General features: G+C 37.0%; 1 protein-coding gene and 1 pseudogene across 1 annotated transcript in view; one reads left to right on the top strand and one right to left on the bottom strand.

The window, feature by feature from the left end:
* The window catches only part of SMAD5 (SMAD family member 5), a 48,757-nt gene that overhangs the window by 11,692 nt on the left and 10,029 nt on the right, over positions 1-27,036 (bottom strand). The window contains exons 2-4 of the mRNA XM_049649231.1: positions 16,066-16,637; positions 11,079-11,330; positions 6,738-6,857 (exon numbers count right to left, since the gene is read on the bottom strand). Coding sequence (XP_049505188.1) covers positions 6,738-6,857; positions 11,079-11,330; positions 16,066-16,468 — 775 coding nt within the window. The 5' untranslated portion in view covers positions 16,469-16,637. The remainder of the gene's footprint in view (positions 1-6,737; positions 6,858-11,078; positions 11,331-16,065; positions 16,638-27,036) is intronic.
* On the top strand, positions 5,260-5,896 carry LOC125935524 (60S ribosomal protein L35a-like; annotated as a pseudogene).

Raw genomic sequence — 27,036 nt, 5'->3', positions numbered from 1 at the left:
CTGTCCCAAAAATAAATAAAAACGTTGAAAAAAAAAAAAAAAATTTAAAGAATAGTATCAGGAAAGCCAGAGCCAAGCAGAAGCTTGCAGAGAAAAAATGCTAAGCACAACTAAAAAGACAATTTTGGTTTGGAAAAAAAGAATGAAGAGCTTTGTCTCTGCTCAAGGCAAGGGACACACTGTCAACTGGCAATTCAAGGTGCTACAGTTTAACTCTGAGTTCCCTTCTGTCACCTATCTGTCAAAGAAAACAGAGAGAAAAAACACAAAATAGGACTGAAATGACAGGAAACTTCGGTGAAAAAAGACATCTAAGGAGGGCAAGAAGACTTGAGTGCCAAGTTCCTCTAAAGGGACTAAGCTGTTAGGCCGAGACAAACAGTACAGCAAGGAGTGTCTCACACACAACAGCAGGAAACTGCACTCCGCCCTCTGCACAGTCAGGTGAAAGAGGAAAAGGAAGATGACAGGTGAAGTAAATCCTCTCCGTATTTTCAAGGATGATGAGAACACCATTCACTGGGTATTTCCTGACGCGGTATGCCATGGTCATTACACAGAGCATCTAATCCAATCAACAACTAACAATTCCTGTGCAGACATTCTCTCTGTTTAATTTACAAATGGAGAAAGGGAAGCTGAGAGATTTAAAAAGCCATCTTAGGCTGCAAAGCGAATAAGGGGAGGTGCAAGAATTCACATCCAGAAATTGATGTCTGAGACATTTTGATCCAAATGAAGGGAGATTCTATGAATTACAAGAAAATTAGTATGACAAAATTCCTAGATAAATTCTAGACCTTGAAAAAGCAAAGATATTACTCACACATTAACAAAACTACTAGGGAGGCCTGAAATTTAACTATCTTGAGAAATGTGGGGGTCCTGGGAAAACACATGTGACATACACTCATATGGCATCATCACAAACACATGCAAAGTACACAAAAACACCATCCTTTTAAGAAATGTGTAAAATGGCAGTACCTTACTTCTTCTAACTGGTCATATACCAAGGAGTTTAAGGTCTCAAAACACAGTGACTTTAGAAAGACAATGAGATACCACTTCACACCCATTAGGATAGCCATTATATAAAAAAACAAAAATGAACCAAACAAGAAACATGGAAAATAACAAGAGTTGGCAAGAATGCAGAGAAGTGAGAACTCTAATGCCCTGCTAGGGGAAATGTAAATGGTACAGCCGCTGTGGAAAAAAAGTTTGGCAGTTCCTCAAAAAGTTAAACAGAATCACCACAAAATCCAGTCATTCTACTCCCAGGGATAGGATCCAAATGAATTAAAAGCAGAGAGTTGAATAAATACCTAGACAACAATATTCATAGTGGCATTATTCACTATTCTACCGAAAGGCAGAAACAACCCAAATGTCCATCAACTGATAAATGGATTAACAAAATGTGGCACAGAAGTGCATATAATAACGGGCATACGAGAGAACACATTCAGTCTTTAAAGACATGAGATTCTGACACATGCTATAACATGGATAAACCTTGAAAAGATTAGGCTGAGTGAAAGAAGTCAGCCACAAAAAGACAAATATTGTATGATTCCACTTAGATAGGCAAATTCAGAGACAGAAAGTAGAATGGTAGCTACCAAGGAGCTAAGTGGAGGGGGGATGGGCAGTTACTGTTTAATGGGAAGAGTTCTGTTTGAGATGATGGAAAGTTCTGGAAATGGATACTAGTGATGGTTGCACAACACTGTGCATATACTTAAGGATACCAAATTGCTCACTTTACCAACAGAGCCCTCAAAGTATATGAAGCAAAAACCAACAGGAATGGAAGTAGAAATAAAGGATTCAACAGCAATAGTTGGAGATGCCCCAACCTGCAATCTCACACTCTCAATCACTGATAGAACAATTAGAAAGAAAATAATCAAGGATAGAGAGGACCTGAACAACACTACTAACTTGATGTTACTAAAATCCACAGGTCTTAAGACATCCTGCGGTATCAGAATATACAGTTTTTTTCCCACATACACATGGAATTAGTCTCTAAAATAGACCACTGCTCTGCCAGAAGCTGGCAAACCTTTTCTGCCCGCTAAATCCGGCAAGACACAAGAAGGATTAAATTCCATGACCAAGTGAGATGCAAATATTTTAGATTTTGAAAGCTACAGACTATCTTTGTCACGTATTCATCTTTAACAACTCTTTTTTTTTTTCATTTTTTTAAATGTTTATTTATTTTTGAGAGAGAGACAGAGTACAAGCTAGGTAGGGGCAGAGAGAGAGGGAGACACAGAATCTGAAGCAGGCTCCAGGCTCTGAGCTGTCAGCACAGAGCCCGACGCAGGGCCTGAACTCACGAACCGTGAGATCATGACCTGAGCCGAAATCGGACGCTTAACCAACTGAGCCACCCAGGCACCTCAACGACGCTTTAATAATCTAAAAACCATTCTTAGGTCACAGGCTGTACAAAAACATGCATAAAACAATTCTCAGTAAGTTTTAAAAAGAACGGAACTCATACAATTTAGGTTCAATGCTTTATATTCCCACAATGGAATTAAATTAGGAACCAACAGAAAATACTGGGGAAATCCTGAAATATATGGAAACTGATGAACATGTTGCTAAATAAACAAAGGGTCAAAGTAAGAAATCACAAGGGAAATTTAAAAATATTGTGAACTGAATAAATCTGAAAACAAAATGTATCAGAAGTTATGGGTTTGAACTCCTATGCTAAAAAAGAAACAACTCAAACCAATAACCTAAGATTTCACCTTAAGAAACTATAGAAAGAGAAGCAAACTAAGACTAGAGTAAGCAGAATAAAGAAAATAAGACAGACTGGACTGGAAATCCGTGAAAAAGAGAAAAGCTGGTTCTTTCAAAAGATCAACAAAATTACCAACCCTTTAGCTAAAAACCAACCAAGAAAAAAAAGAACAAGACACAAATTACCAAAATCAGAAATGAAGACATCACCACTAACCCCCACAGAAGTACCACAAAAAACTTTATGTCAACAATTAGACAATCTAGACAAAGTGAACAAACTCCTAGCAAGATACAAATTACCAAAACTGACTCAAACAAACAAACAAACAAAAAACCCAGAGACTCTGAAGAGAATGACAGAATCAAGGAAATTGAACAGGAATTAAATTTCCCCACAAAGAAAAGTCCAAGCCCAAATATCTTCACTGGTAAATTCTATCAAATATTTAAAGAAGAAATAATACAAACAAACTCTTCCAAAAATAGGAGGGAACAGTTACCAACTCATTCCATGATGTCATTATTACCCTGATATCAATGCTGAATAAAGACAACCCAACAAAACTACATACCACTATCCCTTCCTCATGAATACACAAGTAAAAACACTCAACAAAATATCAGTAAATCTAATCTAGAAATATGTAAAAAAAGATTATACACCATATGGAAATATCCCAGGAATAAAAGATTGGTTTCAAGTTCATGTAATACACCTTACTGTTAGAAAAAAGAACAAAACCTCATCTGATCATCTCGACAGATGCGGAAAAAGCTTCTAACAAAATCCACCATCCATTCATGGTAAAAATTCTCAGAAAACTAGGAATAGAAGAGACCTAGTAGTTTACGGCCAGAACGGTGGTAAGTACAAGTGGTGAGAGCAGGCATCCTTGTCTTTTTTTTTCTTTTTTAATTTTAGTTAGATAACATGCAGTGCAATATCGATTTCAGAAGAATTCAGTGACTCACCACTTACATACAACACCCAGGGCTCATCACAAGTGCCGTTCTTAATACCTGTCACCCACCCAGCCCATCTCCCACCCACCTCCCTCCATCAACCCTGTTTGTTCTCTATCGTTGAGTCTCTTGTGCTTTATTTTCCTTTTTTCTCCTCCCCCCCCACCTTCCCATATGTTCATCTGTTTTGTTTCTTAAATTCCACATGAGTGACCTCATATGATATTTGTCTCTCTCTGCTTATTTCGCTTAGCATAATACATTCTAGCTTCATCCACATTGTTGGAAATGGCAAATTTTCATTCTTTTTGATGTCTGAGTAATATATTCATAAATATATTCATAAACATAAATGTGCGTGCGTGTGTGTGTGTGTGCGCATGCGCGCGCCACACACACACACACACACACACACACACACACACGCCACATCTTCAATTGTATGGGGAAAGTAATCTAGCGTTTTACCATTAAAGATGGTGACAGCTGTAGGTTTTCATATATGCCCTCTAATAATACTAATGAGAGAGAGAGAGGTTAAAAGGCATCCACATTGGATAGGATAAATATAATGCTGTTTTTTATTTACCTGTTCCTGTATTCATAAGACCCTAAGGAATTCGCATACACACACAAAAAAACCCTACTAGAATAAATGAGTTCAGCAAGGTTGCAGGTTACAAGATTAATACACGAAAATCAATTGTATTTCAATGTATTTAATTAAGAAGAAACCAAATATGAAGTTCTCAAGAAATTCCATTCCCTCAGGAATGCATCTATAAAGAAAAGCAAAAGTAAAACAATACTGAAAACTGGAAGATGTAAATAAATGGGAAGACATATCACATCTGTGCACTGGAAGACGATGGCAAACCTCTCAAACTGATTCAGAGATTCAACATGATCTCTATCAAAATCCAAGGAAGGAATTTTTGGGAGGCAGAAATTTACACACTGATACCAAAATGATACGGAAATGCAAAGAATGCAGAAGTGCTAAACGATTTTGAAAAAGAAAAAATTCCTCTCGCTTTCAAATTTCAAAAAAACACTTCTCGCTTTCAAAATTTACTATGAAGCTTTAGTAAGTATCCTAGACTATGAGATATAGATATACAAGTCCTGTAACAAACTCTTACATATATGGTCAATTGGTTTCTGAAAAACATGCCAAGGCAATTTGTTGGAGAAATCGTAGATACCTTTCAACAAAATAGTGCTAGACACAACTGGATATCTACATGCACAGAGAGGAATTTAGATCTTTACCATACAAAAAGTTTACCTCAAAATGAATCACAGACCTAAATGTAAAAGTTAAGGCTATAAAATTTCTAGAAAAAGACGAAATAGAAACTATTTTCACAACTTTGGGATAGACAAAGATTTTCTAAATGCAGCACCACAAGCATGATCAAGAAAGAAAGAACTGACAAACTGGACTGCGTCAAAATTAAAAACTTGCAGCTCCTTCTGCCGTCTTGCAGCCTGTGGAGGCCTGCTGGGAACAGAACTCCTAAAATGACAAATATGTCTGAAGGCTGTGGTCCAAAGCCATTTTTGCTGGCTCTAAGCGGGGTCTCCAGGACCAGAGGGAGCACAAAGCTCTTCTTAAAACTGAAAGTGTTTATGCTCGAGATGAAACTGAACTCTACCCTGGAGAGAGATGTGCTGATGTGTACAAGGCATAGAACACAGTGACTCCTGGTGGCAAACTGAACGAAACCAGAGTAATCTGGGGAAAAGTTACTCATGCTCATGGAAACAATGGCATGGTTTGTGCCAAATTCGAAAGCAACCTTCCTGCTAAAGCCACTGGTCACAGAATCCATGTGATACTGTACCCCTCAAGGATTCAAACTTACTGAAAAGTAAATAAATAAAGGTATAGAAAAAAAATAAAAAATTTTCATGCCTCAAAAGAAAATCCAAAAACAAGCATTAAGAAAATGCAAAAATAACCCACAGACTGACAGAAAATGCCTCCAAATCATACATCTAACAAAGGAATTCTATCCAGAATATATAAAGAACTCTTACAAGTGAACAGTAAAACAAACAACCCAAATAAAAAATGGGCAAAAGATTTAAGTATTTCATGAAAAAAGATGTATGAATGGCTAATAAGGACATAAAGAATGTTCAACAATCATTACTCATTATGGAAATGCAAATTAAAACAACGAGACACCACTTCACGTGCACTAAAATCGATAGAGTGGTGATAAAAAGATAAAAAGATTGACAATAACAAGTATCAAGAGCATGTGGAGAAACTGGAACCTCCTATGTTACTGGTAGGAATATGAAACAATACTGCCACTTTGGAGAAATTGGCAGTTTTCTTAAATAGTTAAATTTATCGTATTGCGTCAGAAATTCCATTCTTAGGCATTTATCCAAGAAAAATAAAAAGAAAGCCCATACAAAGACTTATATGCAAATGTTCCAAACAGTATTGTTCATATGAGCCAAAAACTAGAAATAAATCAAATGTCCATCAACTGATGAATGGATAAAAAAATGTGGTACATCCGTACCATGGAATATCATTCAGCAATAAAAAGGAACAAACTACTGATAAGTGGTTCAACGTGAAAGAACCTTGAAAACATTATGCTAAATCAAAGAAGCCAAGATGCACAAGACTACACATTATGTGATTCAACATACACGAAATGTTCAGAAAAGGTAAATCTATATAGACAGAAAACAGTCTAGAGGGTCTCTGGAGCTGACGAAAGGAACAGGGATAGACTGCAAATAGGCACAGGGGATCTTCTAAAAAGCTTATAAATACGTTCTACAAGCAGATTGTGATGATGGTGCCAAACTTTATGCATATTACTAAAAATCACTGCATCGTACACTTCTAATGGATAAATGTTAGGGTATATAAATTATGCTTCAATAAAGTTGGGTTTCTTAAAAGTGGCTAAAAAATTAAAAACAAACAAACAAAATAGCAACAACAATAAAACATGGTATTTTTCTCTTACCTCTGCTGGAGATACTGGGCATAATCTGAGGAATCATGTTATTGCTTGTATCCATGGGCTGAGAATTATCTTGACCCATTTGATCGTCTGGGGGCATATAGGCAGGAGGAGGAGTATCAGCTAAGAAGAAGAAAATGAGCCAAGTTAAAATCCCAAAAGAATAGTTAAAACCTTCATCCTGCTTACATGTATTCTTCAAGCATTGGGAAGTTCCTAAGATCACCAGCAGAATTTTTAGTGAACATTACAGACAAACAAAAATGTAGGACGCTATCTCAGGGCATGAGAAAATGAGAAAAGACAACACACCCATTAGCTACTGAAAACTGTTACAAGTCCACATGTATTTGGTCCAATCCAAGAGAGTAAGATCAGTGCTAAAATTCCCTAAAATAGAATTCAAGATCAAGAATTTTGTCCTTATGTGCTCAGAACTGTATGCTTGGAGAAACTACAACTATTACAAACTAATCTGAAGGATGCAGATTATCCTAGTTTGAGTACATACCCACAGAGACACTTTTATTTTTTATTTTTCTTAAAATGTTTATTTATTTTGAGAGTGTCAGAGAGAGTGTGTGCGAGCAGGGAAGGGCCAAGAGAGAGGGAGGGAGGGGAAGAGAGAGAGAGAGAGAGAGAGACAGAGACAGAGAGAGACAGAGACAGAGACATAGAGAGAGAGACATAGAGAGAGAGAGGCAGAGAGAGAGAGAGGCAGAGAGAGAGAGAGAGAGAGAGAGAGAGAGAGGGAGGGAGAGAATCCCAAGCAGGATCCACGTTCAGCATAGAGCCTGACACGGGGCTCCATCTCACAACTGTGACATCATGACCTGAGCCTGACTCAAGAGTCAGACGCTTACCCAACTCAGCCACCCAAGCACCCCTAGAGAGACACTTTTAAATTATCAAGATCATCACATACTGTGTATTGTTAATGAACACTGGAAAATACAATGGTCATACAAAATGTACCAACACAAACAGCAGCAAAACACCTAATTATTTTGCAACATCCTAAAATGGCTGTCATGTCTTACTAAATGACTAGGTAATTCTCTTAGGAAACTGAATGTTAACTAGAAAATCTTTTGAGTTCCAGCACTCACAGTTGACAATCATTGCAAAAACTAGTTATATCTTTGTCTCGGTAGCTATAAATACTGAATATAATTTGTCTCTCACCCGAAGGTTTGTACAAAATATATTTTGAGAAAGAACTGCCATCAGACTGAGTTTAGGACAAAGTACGAAAATTAGTTTTTAAACAAATACCTAACAGCAAGTTAAACAGCTGACACTTAATTCCTTTTAGAAAGACAAAAAATAAATAACTGCATCAACTGATATTTCACTGCAGTAGAGAAACCAGAAATAATATACTTCCCTATGGCTCCATCTGCAAGAGTAGGCATTCAAAGTGAGAAAACAATGTGTCCATATGGGACACGCCATTAACAAAATTTGGGAACTTTATAAAATCTACTTATGATCTTTCTCCAGGCAAACCAGTTCATCAGACCTAATTAGAGATAACTGGAGTGCATTTTAACCTTCCAAAGTCTATGATGATGTGACAATCACTAAAGTTAAAAAAGCAAAGACTTCAGAGTCTGAGAAACCTAGGTCTTAAACCTTAGGCAAGGTACTTAAACTTTTAGAGCGAAAATCAACTTCTTTCTCCACCTATAATAACAGGAACACTATCTCACATTGTTGTTCTGAATTAAATGTAATACACTATCTTTCATCATAGTTCCAGTTACACAAAAGGCACTCAATAAATGGCACTTCATATCATAAATTACATGAAAATATTTAAGTCAAATATGGTTACTTCCATATTTTGGTAGAACTTTTATTATTTTTTAATGTTTATTTCAGAGAGAGAGAGAGAGAGAGAGAGAGAGAGAGAGAGAGAGAACAAGCATGCACACACAGGGGAAGGGCAGAGAGAGAGGGAGACACAGAACTCGAAGCAGGATCCAGGCTCTGAGCTGTCAGCACAGAGCCCAATCTGGGGCTCGAACTCATGAACCGCAAGATCATGACCTGAGCCGAAGCTGGCCACTTAACCACCTGAGCCACCCAGGCGCCCCTAGAACTTTTATTTTTAATTCCTGGTAATACAGAATTTAGTTGTTTGGTCCAATAAATGATCCAGTGATAATTAAACATTTCTATTTTTCCAGATTACCTACTTTACTTCACAGTCATAGAACACAGTCTTTGTCTGTCTTCAGAATGTTGATAACCTATTAGAATACTCTGCCTTTAACGTGTATAGGACCCCCTATGAAACCTTTCAACTTAGCAGCATTTGGCTTCATTCTGAAGTCACAGTGGCAGCCACTCAGTGTAGTTAGTTGTACATATATATTTCTATAATTTCATCCATTCATTTAATAAATATTTACTGAGGGTCTATCACATACCAGGCTCTGAGGCAGGCTCTGGGGATGAAGCAGTAAATAAAAGAAGCTAATTACCCCCTTTTCATGGAGTTTGTAGTCAAGATAGGGAGAGGAGGGAAGGGCAGAATATAAGATCATCTATATTATGTTGGACTGTGATACACACTATATACAAAAATCAAGCAGTGAGAGACAGAATGTAGGATGAAAGGAGAAAGTGATTTTTGTTTCATTATTCTTAAAGGATTATCTCCCCAAAACTGTGTTTGCTTTTTTAAAAACATTCAATTTATTCAAACTAAAAAAAAACAAAACCAGTTCATCCATTTCTCCTACCCCTTGTCTCTGGCAACTACCAATCTGTTCTTAGTATCTATGATCTTGGTGTTTTGTTATTGTTGTTGTTTTTCAGATTGCACATGTAAGAAAAATCTTATAATATTTGTCTTTCCCTAACTTACTTTACTTAGCGTAATAGCCTCAAAGTCCAGTCATGTTGTCATAAATGACAAGATTTCATTCTTTTATGGCTGAATACACCACCATTTCTTTATCCATTCATCCCTCAGTGAACACGCAGGTTGCTTTCATGTCTCGACTATCATAAATAATGCTACAATGAACACAGGGGTGCATGTTTTCAAGCTGGTGTTTTTGTTTCCTGTAAGTACTGAGAAATGGAATTAACAGATTATCTGGCACTTCTATTTTTAATTTTTTGAGGAAACTCCATACTGTTTCTCACAGTGACTGCACCAATCTGCACCAACAGTGCGTGAGGATTCCCTTTCCTCCACATCCTCGCCAACACTTGTTATTTCTAGTCTTTTTGATAGTAGCCACTCTAACAGGTGTAAGGTGATAGATGACACATTTTGGTTTTGTATTTCCCTGAAGATTAATGATGTAGAGCATATGTGGCGGTGGTCACGTACATGTCTTCTCAGGAAGAATGTCTATTCAGGTCCACTGCCCATTTACTAATTGGAATGTTTGTTTCTGTGCTATTGATTTGTAGGAATTCTTTATATATTTTGGAGATTAGTTCCTCATCAGATAGATGATTTGCAAATATTTTCTCTCACTCGGTTGGCTGCCTTTTCATTTTATTAATGGTTTGCTTTGCTGTGCAGAAGCTTTTTTGTTTGATGTCATCCCACTGTTTCTTTTTGCTTTTATTGCCTTTGCTTTTGGTGTCAATCCAAAAGCCAGCACTAACCACTGTCAAGGAGCTTCCTGCCTATGTTTTCTTCTAGGAGTTTTATGGCTTAAGGTCTTAGGTTCAAGTCTTTAATCCACTTTGAGTTAGTTTTTGTGTATGGTATCAGTTAGTGGTCCAGCTTCATTCTTTCGCATGTGGCTGTCCGGTTTTCCCAACATCATTAGTTGAAGAGACTGTCCTTTCCCCACTGTACATTCTTAGCTTCTTTGTCGTAAACTAACCCTCCACCTAAGTGTGGGTTTATGTCCAGGCTCTCTCTCCTGCTCCAGTAATCTATGTGTCTGTTTTTATACCAACACCACACTGCTTTAATTATGATATCTTTAAAACTGTATGTTAATTATACTTCAATTTTTCAAAAATTGTTTAAAATATTACTGTAGCTCTTTGAAATCAGGGAGTGTGATGCCTCCAACTTTAGTCTTTCTCAAGATTACATTGGTTATTCTAGGGTCTTTTATGGTTCTATACAAATTCTAAATTTGTTCTATTACTATGAAAAATACAGCAACTCTCCTTTTTAGAAAACATATGGTCCATGGCAAAATAAAATCTAAAACTCTTCTGGATAGCAAACAATTACCAAAGGATATAGTCAAAAATAGCTACCTCTTAGCATGTAACAGTTCACCCAGAGGGCCAGTAGTATAAAAACAACTGCTGATTCTCGAGGAGTAATTTTTTTGTATCAATAAAATAAATTCTTACCTGGGAGCTGAAATGGACTTCCTGGTCCAGAACTTGCTGGGGAATTGGGATATGTGCTGCTAGCGGGGGAAGGCGGATAAGGGCTATTTGGAGATAAGGGGAAAGGAGTGTTGTTGGGCTGGTGGAAAGAATCTGGAAACGTTGCATTTTGTGGCATGTGTGGCTCGTTGTGGCTCAGGTTTCTAAACTGAACCAAAAGGCTGTGTTGTGGATTGAATTCATTGTGACGAGGCACTAATACTGGAGGTAAGACTGAAAGACAAAAATCAAAAGTCATCTGTCAGCAATAACTAAAGCAAACATCCCATACACACTAAAGGGTAGATAGAAAGGATTCAGTACAATTATAAGCCCATTAAAACAATTTACTTTCAGGAAGGGCTGCTCTGTAGAACCTTGAATGTTTATTTACATAATAACTAAACCAAAAACTCTTTAAGGATTTAGGCCTGTATACAGAACTCTGGAAAACAGAAAATACAGAGAAGACACCACTCCTGTTCAATAGGAGAGAAGGCATGTTTAAAAACAACAATAATACAGAAAATTTAATGCAGTGAGAATTCAAAGAGGTGAGCACTTCCAGCTAGCAAGGGATCAAACAACACACTATGGGAAAGACAATACCTGATGGGACCTTACAGAATGAGGGGTGCCAGGGGCAGAGATAGTAGAGGAGGAGATGGGGAGACTCCAAGAGGGAGACAGGAAGGCACAGACAGGTGCCCCAAACACTGAACTAGGAGCTGAGATTAGAGACAGACGTTGAGGTCAACTATGAAGATGCCTTGAAAGGCTCTATGTTTTCAATTTTGAACATTTCATTTTTCTTAGTTTGAGAGATAACACATTTTAGGTTCTTCAGTAAAGTTTTCCCTAGTGAAAACAGTAACATTTCCTAGGCAGAAATCTTCCATTCAAAATCAGTTTTCTAAACATGATCATAATGAAAATACATCCAACAAAGCCTAAGTATTTTAAGAGACGTATTTTTAAAGAGATGAACTTTATTCAAACATTCACTTTCTTTAGAGACCCAAATGACCAATCACATAGAAATGTCTACCTTTCCCTATAGGAAATCAAAACAAACCTAATTTCTTTAAACTCCTACTGGAAGTACCAGTTTATCTCTTTTACAACTTTCCCATATTTGTCAGTGCAATTTTACTTCCAACAATCTCACTTTGACTCTGACATCATTCAGCAGCAATAAAATCAATCTGTTTTTAAGTTAACTAGGTCATAGTAGGGATGTACCTGAGGAATCAGAGGCTATATAAGTCAGCATTTGTACTGTTTTTTTGTCTCTTTTCTTTGTACCGAATCAGTGTTGTAATTACATAGTTAACATCTGATTACAACTGTTTTGCTCGACAGTGTATTACCAACTGCTGTTCCCTCACAGAATGATGGGACAGCTGCCATGGGAGAGCAGGGCATTAGACAGTAAGAATTTCTATGTTTAGCTGGCTAGCAATCTGAAAGACTTAGTGAAATAACTATTTAAGAATTCAATCTAGTAAGGATTCCTTTCCTTCTTTTTTTTAGAGGCAGAGCTAAAATCAGTGACTTCTCTCTTTATATTATTTTTACACACTACTTATTTAGAAATTATTTTATTTTCATGCAAAATACATGGATAGTTTAAAAAGAAGCTACAAGAGATAAACACAGCAATTTCTAAGCCTTCTATACTGCTTTCAGAGACAACAAATTTAAACTCTTACCCATTTCTTCTAACATTTACTTTGTGCATTGCTAAATAGTATGCTTATATTGCTCTTATTAATTTGTGAAGACACTGCAGATTTGCTCTTGTGGCAAAGGAAGTAGCTTTCTTGTATCATTCTACCCCACTCCCATTCCCCTTCCCCACAATAAAGTTCCAAAAAAACTTTTGGTTAAATGTACAAATATTCAATCCTGAACCAGATATGTACTATGATTATATGTTTTCTTGAACAGTGCTTTTAATAAAGCTGATTATTGACCTGTTCCTTCATTTGTTTGATCTTAAGTACGTACCAATGATATTTCCAGGGTCTAAGAGTTTTGTCAAATTCCAGTCAATACTATTTTCCAGATGCTACAAATAAACAATCTACTAACTCATTTCTTCCCTTGGACCCTTCGCCCTTCATTCTTCTACTATCTACACTGGTTGCTATGTTAAGTCTCCTAGAGCTCTCAAGTCCTTAGATGTCCCTTCTCTTTTCTCCTGCTGGATCCCATTTCCTAGATCTCATCCTCTATTAGTTTCCTAAAGAAGGGTAAAAGGAAGGTGAATTTTCAGTCCTTGCATACATGAAAATACCTTGTCTTTTGTTCGTCGGCCGACAGATTCCAGAATAAACAACTTTTTCTCTCTTAATTTTGGGGGCACTGCTTCATTGCCTTCCAGAACCCAGAACTGCTTTGAGAAACCTAACAGTCTCACTTCCAGTCCTTTGTATATGTCCTTTCTTTTCTCTGTGGGAGCTTTTAGAATCTTCTTTTTTAATCGTGATATACCAGAATTTCACGTGTGGGTCTTTTTTTTTTTTTTTTTTTTGGATCTCTGACAGCACCATCACTGCCATTGTTTTTGCATTTTCCAGAGACTTTTTTTTTTTTTTTTTTTTTACCATTCTGGGCTTATATTATCTCCATGTGAAATCCAGATAGCCTCTAAGATGGCCACCGTGGTTCCCAACTCTCAGTATTCACCCCTGCATAATCCTCTCCCTTTGAGTGTGAGTATTGTATCTGTGACTTGCTGCTAATAGAATGTGGCAAAGGTGACAGGATGTATGTGATGACACAGTATAAGAATGTAATGCCCTTCCATCAAGAAGACCCTCTCTCTCTTCTTGTCTCTGAAGTGGGCTGCCATGAATGTGAGCCACCTATGAAAAAGTGGCAAGCACATGAAGGCAGCCTCTAGTCAACAACCAGCAAGAAGAGCCCAAGAGCCCACAAGGAACTAAACCCTGCCAATAATCACACGAGCTAGGAAGCAGGTCCTTCCCCAGCTGAGCCTCACATGAAACCCACGACCTGACCAACACTTTAAATACAGTCTTGCAAAGGACCCAACTTAAGCCATGCCTGGACTCCTGGCTCATAGAAACCGAGATAGTAAATGCGTATTAAGCCCCTTAGTCTGTGTTAATTTGTTATACAGCAAAAGATAACAAATGTACCAAACTAGTATCTCAATTTATACAATTCATTCATTAAAACAAAACACGAAACTTACTGTGCATCATCTACTGAGTGCAAGGTAATACTACTATTCTAAGCACTGCTGATGCAGTATAGAATGAGACAGAGGAAGTTCCTGCTTACATCAGTCAATAAATAAAAGAAAAAGCTAATTCGGCATCAAGTAGTGATGGGGGTATTTGAGCAAGGGCTGAATGAAGTAAGAAAATGTGCCATGAAAAGATGGTAGGGGAGAAGTAGAAGAAATAGAAAAAAAAAAAAAAAAAAGTCTAGCTGCAGGGGTAGGGCAAGTCCATCGAAGAGAGGAAGTCTGAAGAGAGGTTATGTAGAAATCTAAGTGTGATAAAAGTCTCTTAAGTGTTTTGAGCAGGCACTGACATGATTTGGCATCCTCTAAAGATCACTCTGGCTGCTGTGCAGAAAACAGAATGGGTTGGAGGGAAAGAAAAGAGGCAGAGAGACCTATCAGGCACTACTTAAGATGAAAGATGAATGTGGTCTGTACTAGAAGAGTGGTATGAGAGATGGTAAGAAGGGACATTATCAAGATATATTCTGAAGGCACGCAAATAGCATTTGCTCATAGCTCAAATTCAGGACTTCAGAGAGATAAGTAAAAGAAGACGTCAGTAGTGATTACATGAATGCTTGGTGCCATTTACTTCAATAGGGAAAAATGGAGGAAGAAAGCACTTGGTGAGGGAAAAAATCAAAAGTCCTACTGAGATATAGTAAATAGGATATGTGTATGAGAGGGATCAAGTGGAGGTGTCAAGTGGGCAACTGGATACAAAAGTCTAGAACTCAAAGAAGTACACTCTGGAGTTCAAAGTGTAAGCACGAGCTTTCAGACAGTTTTATGACAAGTGAGAGCTAACAGAGCCCATAGAGGAAAAATATGGATGTAGAAAATGTCTAGGAACTGAGTCATGTGAAAACAGGAAAATAAGCCAATGAAGAGACTAAACAAAAACAGCCAATGAGGTAGGAGAATGAGAAAAGGGTAGGGTTCCAGAAGCCAAGAAAGAAACAGTTGTGAGTGGGAAGGAAGGAGATCAACCATCAAATGATGTTGAGAAGGAAAGGAAGAGGAGGACTGGGAATGAGCCCTCTATCCAGAAGAAGGCATCACAAGTAATCTTCACAAGTCAAATGGTAGGGAAGAGAGACCAACTAGGGAGGGGTGTCCAGAACGAAGGGGAGGGCTAAAGTTCTGCGGAGGTAATAAAAATGGAGACTCCTATAAGAGGACTAGGGGAAAGAATGCAGGAGACTGGGGGTGAGGCGATGTAAATGAGGTCAAGACCAGCATTCTTTCTGAACTTTTATTTTAGGATGGGCAGTATCAGGACATGCTTGTGTGCTGACAGAAATAGTCTAGTAGGGAGGGGAAATATAATGCTGGGGAGACGGGGGTACCTGGAGGAACAAAGTTCTTGAATACACAAAAAGGAGTGGGATGCAGTACACACACGGAGCTCAGGTTTTAGATAAAATAGAAACATGTCACCCACAGGAAAGGCAGAGCACATATACAACTACCTCTGCCTGATTCACACACACATGACTGACTGCTTAAGGTGGACATGAATTAGAATTAGCCACTTGGGAGCTATATTATCTACATATAAAAAGCTAAATTCAAAAGCCACTATTCCTTCCGAGATTAAAATCTTTAAGAAGGAAACACAAGGCTAATATAGTCTTTTAACTACTAAATCACTGAAATGTAAATCAGCAAGAGACACGTTTGTTTAGTTCTTCTTAGAGTAAAACCTACCTGGACTCTCCACTCTCTTATAGTGGTATGGGTTGATACAAACTTCCTTTTGCTTAGATCCAAAAGGAAATTCACAAATATCCAATGGCTTTAGCTCGTGATGACTCTGCAAATCAGGCCAGCGCCAAACACGACAATATATAACATGGGGTAAGCCTTTTCTGTGAGAAACCTGCAGGCGTCCATCTAAAGATCTGGGAATAGTGACACATTTGCTTGGCTGTCCTGGACTGCTCAAGGCTTTCTCCAGTTCTTCCATGGCGCCCTTTTTCTTTTTTAGCTTTTTCACCAAAGCATCGACTGCCTTTTCTGCCCATTTCTCCTCTTCATCACCTTGCTTCCAGCCCAACAATCGCTTTACTGCTGGACTAGTAAAGGAGAACAAGCTGGCCATTGACGTCATTTGATATAAATCTTCAGAGACCTTCCTGCAACTCAAAGTCAGTGGCTACTCAAAGAACAGCTCACAGATGAAAAGTCATATACAGGTTCTAAGCAGAAGTTCCCATTAAAAAGGGAGGAGTGACATTTATCTTCGTAAGTGCCATAAGATTCTTTCATTGGTTCAAATCCTGAAAGAGAGAGAGGAAAAAGGGTAAGATCCCTAACTTAAATGAACACAATTAACACACATCTAAATCAATATAAGCGAAAGGTATATTGTTTTTAAATGAGAACAGAAAACCATTACAAAGCAAACAAACAAACAAACAAAAACCTAAGTCTAGAGAAAGAAATTTTCTCTAAAGTCCTGTGACCACTCACTTCCTTTCTTCATATGTGAACAAATAATTCACTGGCAATGCCAAACGATAACCAAAAGCAAAAACAGACTGCTTGCTCTACTTCCTATGTGTTATCCAAAAAAATAGCCTCTAAACGTTTCCTTTCCTCAGGCCAGTAAGCCCCCAAATGCCCTTCAAAACTTTTGATTCTGAAGTACTTCTCTTCACTGAAAGTCATGTCACATTATGTCAATTTTGAACATGACATGTCCTAATCTGAACAAAAGTCTTCACATAAATCTAGCTTTTCCCTAAGGTCATTATTGTCCATAAAATGTCTCACCGACTTTTAAGGTTTGGGCAAAAGCCATAGTACTACTTAAGTCCCATTATTAGGAACAAATTTTATCAAATTCTAGCTTAGTTTTTTTCTTAAGAGATAACAAGCCCTCAAATAAATCATAACACACATAATTGCCAGAAAAGTGGGAAGTATCTATTTTTAAAGCTAAGAATGCTGAGCAGATTTAAAGGGAATAAATGCAAAGTTTAACCCAGAAAAGGGCAGTTTATAATTTTATAATGCCCATTGCCTTCTGTGATTATTTTCAGCATATTAAGTTAAAGAACCTGCGCTAGGCAGATCGCCCCTCTGCACCCTTAAGAAGCTCTTGGCAATGATGACAAGAGGAAGTGATGTGCAGTGGCACTGCACTGATAAGAAGAATGGGTATAATTCCCTGTGGTCAATACACAGCCAAGTGCAGACAATGAGTAGCTGGTGAAACAGCACGAGTAATGTTTGGAAAAAGGATGTCAGTAACCAAAGATGCTTCCTTTCTTGTGCCCAACATTGCAAATAATGCCGCAGCTCTGCCTTTGACAAATTCTAGTCAACTCTACTGTCAAGACCATCCTGGATCGGGATACATCTTCCCAGAAAAGAATATGTGCGTTCAGTTAAAACCCAGGTAAATATAAATTAAAACAAAACGGAGTTAAATTCAACAAATAATTACTGACTGCTTGTTACGTGCCATGTATGGTGAACTGCCATGATGGTGCTTGAAGAAGTCACTTCCAATATGGCTTCATCTTAAGAGCCAACATGTACTTATTGAGAACCTACTAAGTGCCAAGCATTGTTCTGGATGCTGATCAACCAGCAGTGGCTATGCAGACTCCTATGAACCAAGGTTAGGACCTGGAACCATGCGGGGAAAGGTGTACAGAAGTAGAGGGAAACTCCTGTGTGGATGAACTTCCCCAGCCCCACACAGGATCATTTTAGCCAGGTAAGCAAAACTGGCTATATTAAACTAAAGAAATAAAGCGAGAGACTGAAAGTGTATTTGTCGGTAACAGTTCACAGACTATAAAGTGTTATGCGCTAAACATAAAGAAGGGCTGAGCTCAGGTGTAGCTACCTCAAGGAAATAGGATAAAAGCCATTTGGGCCAGAGAGTAAACATAAGAAAGTAAACCAAAATATGGTTTGCTTGTCAAGACAAGAGAAATTTCAAAGGCATAGGGGACACAAACAACAAACAAAAATACGTGGGCAGACAAGAATAGAGCATTTCCTAAAATAGAGTAGACAGGTCTGGCTGGATTGAGATCTTTATTGAGTAACAGTGGAACATAATGATGAAGGCTAGACAGGGTAGTGCATGCGTGTAGAAGAGAGAATAGATGAGCAATGGAGAGGTTAAGCTGAGAAGGGGAAGACGAATGGAGAGAAACTTAAAGACCAGATACCAGATTAGTAGTGAACCAACAGAAAATGCCTAATAAATTTTAACTACTTATCTAATAGCACTATCATCATCATCATCATCAAGTACTAACCATATTGCGTATTTTAAAAAAGGAAAAGTTATTTATGCATGTAAACACAGAACAAAGTCTACAAGGCCACATAATTAATCACTGCATGGAATGGAGGAAAGGAAATAGAAAGGGGTCGAGTGTGATTTGTTTTATATACTTCTGTACTGTTTTAACCTTTTAACAAAGGGAATCTACTGATGCATTATTTGCACGATATCAAAATAAAAACACTAAACTAAAATTATGGTGAACAGAATTGAGTTACGAGTGCTGGCACTACAAGGAGGTAAAACTCTTGCATGCTGTGCTACAAGTCAGGAAAGGACGGTGGTTTCCCTTTCAAAGGAAGGATATTAATTAGAAGGGAATCAGAGTTTCTGCCATCCTGGTGAAGTTTTACTTCTCACTATGGGGGATTATATGGGAGAGCTCAGTGTGTGAAAATACAGCTGGTGAGATACTTAAGATGTGTACTGTGCACTGTACAGTCTGTCTGGACAGACAAAAAGGATTGAGTGCTTAGTTTCCTTCCCATTTTTCTTCCCATCATCAATCAATTCCCCTTCTCAGAGATCATCCTTTTATTTTGTCCTTCATGGCCTTCCAGAGAAAATTAACACAAACACATACACATACACACACACACACACACACACACACACACACACCTCTTCATTGACATGAACTGTGGTATTCTAAAAAGAAAAAAGGTACAGAAAAACATATGAACGATATATCCTCCAGATCTTCCCAGAGCAACATAGAAAGAGCTCCCACATTCTTTCTTTTGTCAGTAACAGTTCACGGACTATAAAGTGTCTACAGTATTCTACACAGAATTCTAATATAAAAGTAACCTTCAAAGTATGTCAAACTCTGTCATACGTCTGCTCAAAAATTATTCTGTGGCTTCCCATCACACTTGGTATCCAAATTCCTTAACATCACTTTAAAGGGCCTACATGAGCTAGCCTTTGGCTTCTCCTCCAAATTCATTTCTTTCTTTGTTGTTGTTGTTATTTTTAATTTTTTTTTATTTTACACCCAAATTAGTTAGCATATAGTGTAACAATGATTTCAGGAGTCGATTCCTTAATGTCCCTTACCTATTTAGCCCACCGCCCCTCCCACAACCCCTCCAGTTGCAGATTCATTTCTTACCATTGTTCTAGCTAACTTAATCACCCTTGACTTCTTTCCATTTCTCAAGTGTTCCAAGATCATTTCTACCTCAGGACCTTTGCACTTGATGTTTTCTCCCCTGGAATTCTCCCTGATCTTATTTAACACGCTTACTCTTTCAATTAATTCAGCTACTCAAATGTCACCTCGTGAAAAAGGACTTCCCTGGCCACTTTATCTAAAATAGTATACATCACACTCCCACAGCATTCCCTAGTCCCTGATTCTACTAAATTTTCATGGTATTTATTCTAACCTGACCAAGATATCAATTTTATTTCTTTTTAGATATTTTCCCCACTGAAATGTTACTAGGCAGGTAGCTTTATCTTCCTTATCCACCATCATAGTCCCCTGGACCTAGAACAGTTATTTATTCAGTGAGTGAGCAAGCAAGTAGTGAGTGAGTGAACTAAAGAAAAGAAACTTGGAAAAAAATACATTCCTTTATAAGAGCAACTATATAAAAGTTAAAACATGGTATTTATGGATATGCACACATATGATAAGAGAATATAAGTATGAATAAAAATGATACATAACCAATCTCAGGACACTGAGTACTGGGTACCACTGGTGAAAGAAGGATGAAGAATGGAAAAGCTTAAGCTGTGTTCTTTTAAAATCAGATTTTAAAAAAACCTGGCAAGTAACCAGATATGTTATTTTCTCTCCTGTTTTCTATGTTTAAATATGTCATAACTCAAAACATTAACTATTTTTAATTTTTAAAAAGTAGTATGATGAAAACAGAAAATGACCAGATTCAGTCCTTTATAAGACAGAAGACCATGAGCAAGTATCATTCTTTCCAAGTCTACTAACTTATCTGTACAAAAAGGTAGATGGTTCCTAAGTCACTGAAATGTTTAAGTAAAAAAATATGTGTGTACATATGTGTACACACAGCACACATACAATAAATGCTTTATAAACTCCCAAGTGCTATTTAAACATGAATTATGGTCATTAGCATTCAAAGGAAGAGTCAAGACTTAAAAAAACCTAATGTACCCACCACTGTACCACTATACACACTTTCTGATCCAGCACAAATTCCTGTACTTTTGCCCATCAGTGTCCAAGAGAAATCTCTGTCATCCTTAATGATAAGCTCAAGTCCACCCCCCTTTGTGAAGAATTCCTTCACCACCCTATTCTAAAAAGGCTATGGTCATTGAATATTTATCATAAAAACTAATTAATAAGACAGTGACAAGGGGGCTCCTGGGTGGCTGAGTCGGGTGAGCGTCTTGATCTCAAGTTTCATGAGTTTGAGCCCCGTGTCAGGCTCTGAGCTGAAGGTGAGGACCCTGCCTCCTTGGGATTCTCTCTCTCCCTCTCTATCTGCCTCTCTCCAACTTGCACCCACCTTCTCAAGATCAGGAAGTTAAAAAAAAAAAAAAGCGACAAGAACTATCTTAACTTCCCAAATGGAGTACAAAATCCTTCCAGGAGGAAGTCTTCAGGACTTGGCACCATTCCGTGCATCTTATCACATACTAAGGGAGTGTTTAATGAATGGTCATTGATTTTTCTATCAACTATACCTTGAAATCAAAGATAACTTCAAATTTTGAACCAGGTGACTAAGATAATGATAACCCCATTAGCAGAATCAAGGACACTCAGAAGGTAGTTTAGTCAGTAGAGAAGAACGTGAACTCGATCAGAAAAAGTCATAACTGGACATATAGGTTGAGCAAGGAAAAGATGAGAAAGAGATTTAAGATTTTCTACAAAGAACTGAAACAGTAATATAAAATAGGTTTTCAACAGAGGGAAAAGAGCAACACATTAACACAGGCATATTAGGGAACATTCACTGGTAGGGAAGAGGAAAAAGTTACCGAAGAAGTATTGTTAAAAGGAGGAGATTAAAATTACATACAACAGTACTGCAGAATATCAAACACAAGGCGAAGTTTAAAGAGAATGTGAACAAAGAAAAGGCCAATGACTGGTGAATGAGGATATCATTAGTTCAACTTCAAGAGACTGATTTCAGGAAAAAAAAAAAGGGTGTCAGATTCCAAAAACTTAAGACTCAGTATTAGTGTTTTCTTAAAACGAGAAATGGGAAAGGAGTAGGGACAAATCATGTATTCAACTCTAAAAATGGAATGACTAAAAATTTCAGAAACCTTTCGTGCTATTCTTTCTAAAAATATTTTGTAACTTTGCAACATGCAGAAGTGATATGTGCAACTAATTCAAGTACTCATTATCTAAGTCTCACCTTACAAAGTCATCATAAGAATTTACTGGTGTTTAAACAAAAGAACTGATCAGGCATTTCACATAATACCACAATGGCCATTAGATGGTAAAATGGACTCAACATTGTTATCAGAAACAATTTTTTTTTTTAAAGAAAACAGTGAAATATCACTCCACATTACACATAAATCCCGATGACCCAGCAATTCCATCCCTAGGTATATATAACTAACAGAAACAAGTGCTAGCGCCACCAAAAGGCAAACACATGTTCACAACAACTTTATCTGTAATAGTCCCAAATTGGAAATAACCCAAATATCCATCAATAGTGGACTGGGTCAATAAACCATAGTAATAAATTCATCAAACAGAATACTTCACAGCAACAACAAAGAGCTAACACATGAAAAACATGGATAAGTCACTCATAAAATATTGAAGAAGTCAGATACAAGAGATTACACATTTTATCATTCCTTCTCAGAAAAAGGCAAAACTAACCTACATCATCAGAGGCAAGAAGGGTTAACTAAGTGGGGACAAGACAGAGTCTTCTGGGGAGATAGAAATATTCTACATCTTGATGTGGGTGATGATGACATAGATGTACACATATGTAAATTTCAATAAGTTATATACCTGAGATTTATAAAATAATCTTTAAAAAAATTTGTTTGTGAACTGATCACTTACAAAATTAGTTCCCATTCACTAACACTTCCCTTACCATAATGGCTTACAAGCCACCAGTGAAAGTACAAAGTTTGCAAAATACTCTAAAATTTTACAAAGTTTATTAAAATAACGGCCAACAATGTAGGGTCAGGGATTTAATTTTACCCTACCATTCCCCAACCCCAAGCAAGTAAGTTAGTCTGTTAACTGTTTCACGGATGCTGACGAAGGACATGGGACTCCAGATTCAGAGACAAAGGACTTTAACACTCATGGACAGACAGCAAGCAGCATAAGCATCAGATTTGCAGTTCCCTTCGCCTCCAAGAGACCCGCAGGAGTGATGTGATATTGCCAAGATGGATGGTACGTCTGCAGTGGGTTTACACTGATAGGGAACAATGAGCTGAAAGAATTCACCATGTTTACACTTACAGTAAGCAAGCCTATCTTAGTGGAGAGAGAACAACTTCACTGACAAAGGATTAAGAGTGATCCTTAGTAAAATCAGTATGTATTTTTTATGCATATTTTCACAAAAAAACACAAAAAAGCTCTTCATGTTAGTAGCACGCATGACAAACATAACGATGCCTTATCATGCTAAATTATCTTGTGAGAAAAATTAAGCCTATCCATCAAACTTGATCCATTCTTTGCTCATCATAAGAATACATGTTTACAACTGTAACTTAATGTTTTTCCCAAGTTTTAATTTTTGAAGATGAAGTCCCAATCAGACCTTTTATTCACAATTTAGTATAAAATACAGATCTAATTTTAAATGGTTTCATTTTAAATGGGTTTCTTTAGAGCCAATTATCATTAGTTCAGGAAGACCTAAATGTAGCATAAGCTTTTCTTAATGACTTAGTTATCCTTACGAAGCTCTCCATTGCTGTGCTGTGCTGGAAATTCTCTGTACAAAGCATGGAACATGGGCTGCAATGTTAATGACTGAAGCGACAACAGGGCATGAATGATCTTAAGAAGTTACCTACAGAGGTAGACTTTTGTGGGGCATTTGGCTTTCTTAAAAAGAATATAGCTATTTCAAGGAATCCAACAGCTTCCTTTCTACAAAATCAATTGCTAAAGCAAAAACATTAATATTCCTTTGATGATGATGATGATAATAATAAAAAACCACTAACATTTATCGAACACTATGTTAACACTGTTAAGGACGTTACTCTGAGAGACAAAAAAATCATTAAAATCTCGCAATAGCCATATCAGGTAAATTCCACTATTCTCATTTTACAGATGAGAGAACAAGGAAAGAGAAATTAAAAGTAACTTGCTTATTTATATAGATTAGAAATAGAGCCAAGAATTGAAACTTGGCAGGCTGGCTCCAGAACTCACGCTCCTCAACACTGTACACACGGTACCCTAAAAAGAAAAGTCTCCCACCAAAGAATATTCTTTCCTTAAAGACCTTCTCTACTGTTCTCCCTATCTGACTTCTCTAAAATACTCAAAGTGTTGTTATCACAACATTACATAGTTTCAGAGACCAAGGATAATCTTGTTCAATATGCTCACTTTCAAAGTGATTCTTTATACCACTTAACATACTTCATTAACCTCTTTATCTACTTCAACCCATTCTTCTCTCAATTGAACAAAATGAGTCAATATGTATGAAAGACTAGTGTTTATTACTATTATAATAAAATTATAAAAATAAAATTTATATTTTATTAAAATTTAATTAAAAATTTATATTCATTATGGTAGCCTTACTCCAAAGCCTTTTTATTTCATTAGGACATTTTTGCCACACTAATCACTAGAACACATAATTTTAACAGCCTAAATCTCACTCATTCACTTCATTAATATTTAACATTTAGGTTTCTAAATAAAATTGTTTTACTGGGATCAAAATTGCTGTACTGTACCCGTATGATAAATTTTCTCCTGTAAACTATTCTGTAAAAATCTATCAGATTCGAGACAATACCTTGATCCACACAAATAAAACTATCACAGTGCTTTGGATACAGCAATAGATTTATTTTACTATCTCAAGTCCTTGGTTATGAAAAGAATTTCTCACTACATACACAAAAAACAAAATAAGATATTATACTTTTTTCTAGTATGCATATATTAGCATCTGTAATATGAACCCCAAATAAACATTCAATCCTTTGAAAATCAGGGTATGACTAGGTTTTCTAGTAAACAAAATGTAGAATTTTGAATCTGTTCATGAAAAGTTGGTTCAATTTTTCACACCTCTTTTGCTTTTCACTAAGTAAAATGAATTCACAAACACAGAGAACACCAATTTCAGCTCAGTCAGCTGTGCATAACCATCCATAATACCTTCCTATAGTATCTCTAAACTTATCCTAGTAATAGAGGAAAGTCCCCAAAGCTATACTGAATAACTTCAGTCTTCAGAGGTTACATATTGCTAGGCAATTAATCTGGTTCTCTGTGCTCCCGTTCTACAATGCCTTCAGAGTCTACTGAGGCACAAACAGACATAACCAGTGCTAATCTTAATCTCAGACTCACGGTCTTATTTACACAACACACATTCACTGAGAGCACCTAAAAAGGGCAAACCACTAAGCAAGAAACTAAAAGGCTAAAAAAGATAAATCAAGTCCAGACTAAAACTTTAAAGAATTACAAATTGATAAGCTATGAAAATATGCCCATACCTCTCTGCAATACACAATGGAGAATGGCAGATGCCCTAAGGGTGTAGAAGGTGCTACAATAAATTAAGGGGATGGCCCTTTGGGCACAGGGGAAGGGAGACAAGAACCACCAAGTAGCCTTATCAGAGGCATAAAAATAATTGTGAGTAAAGACACAAAATCTGAGTTTTCATCCACCAGGATGAGAAAATAATTCAGTTTGCTAGAACTGAGGTGGTAAAACTAAAGAACTGGCTAGAAATATACAATAAAATAAGGCTAATCTACACAACGGATAACGATATATGCATTGTAACACATAAAAACACCAGATCTAAAAAGTCTAATAAACTTGGGTTCAAATTCTGGATTTAACATTTACACCTAAACCTCTATTTTTTCCTATTTTGTATAATAAATATCAGTTCTGAGAATTAAATGAGATACCCACTTAACTCAGTGCCTGGCATGGCACATTCTCAGTAAAGGAGAACTGCAGTTACTACTGTTGCAATAATCATGAACATTTCTGAGATCAGGCTGAGGATTTTAAATATATAGCTGAGCTACTTTATTTCAATGAATATACGAAGCCATCTACTTAAGATGTACCATTATTTTATTAACCTTGAAGGAAGAACAGGTTGCAAATTAAACTATCACACAGTGCTTTCTTACCGCTTAAAATTTTTCTTCACAGTATCAGTCTCTGCCCTCAGACTGCAGGTCTGAAGAGTGTCCCCGTACTACCCCAGTATTGTCATTCAAGCCATGGACATCCCTCCTGCAAATTCTGATACTTGCCTGATCTTCCCAAAGGGTGTAAATGAAAGAAATGACAGCAACATAAACAGAAAGGCAGAGTTTATGCACCTGCAAGGACAACTGCAACACAAATGTCACCCAGCTAAAACCAATACTCAAATGCCATTGATTATAAGACATCTCCCAATTTCAGAGATGTTCATTCCTCATAGTGTCTCGTTGCTTACCTCTGTGCTCTCCTCTAAGTAAAAAGGAAAATGCATTTCACAGCCCAGATATATGAGACAGTGTTCTACACGAAAACCTGGCTTCTAAGCAGATTCTATTTGTGCCTCCCATCTTCATCCTGGGCCAGTGATCACATTAAAGCTACCCTAATGTACACCAGTGGGAATAATACATATTTGCTACTATTTTTTAAAGGTGAGATAATTAACTCCTAGGAAAACAAGGAGACTTCAAGGAACTGAAATCATGGAATTACTTTCTTTTGCAATAAACATTCATAAGAAGCTATTTCAAATTTGTAACATTTAATGTTTAACATCTTTTACATTTTAACCTTTATTTACAAATATTAAAGCCTTATTTCAATAGCATAATCAGGGAGAGAAGACAAATTCTGTTTTCTCTTTTTTGCTCTGAGGTTGTACTATACCAAACTTTTACAACTGTAAGTGTCAAAATGAGCCTTTTCCTTAGAAGTCAAGTCTTATGACAGTAATGCATAGTGGGCTAACCAAGTAAAACAAACCAAAAAATACAAATTAAACTGAACAGTACCCAAAATATTCCTTTCAGGGATTTTCTATTTCTAGCTTTAAAGCCAGAGAATGTGTCCAAATCTAAAATCCTGTTAGGAAATACCTGTGACAACCTGTGTAAGTTGAGCCAGTTAATTTCCATCAATA

The sequence above is a fragment of the Panthera uncia genome (assembly GCF_023721935.1).
Source record: "Panthera uncia isolate 11264 chromosome A1 unlocalized genomic scaffold, Puncia_PCG_1.0 HiC_scaffold_17, whole genome shotgun sequence".
Taxonomy (NCBI): Eukaryota; Metazoa; Chordata; class Mammalia; order Carnivora; family Felidae; genus Panthera; species Panthera uncia.
This window is presented reverse-complemented; position numbering and strand designations above follow the sequence as displayed.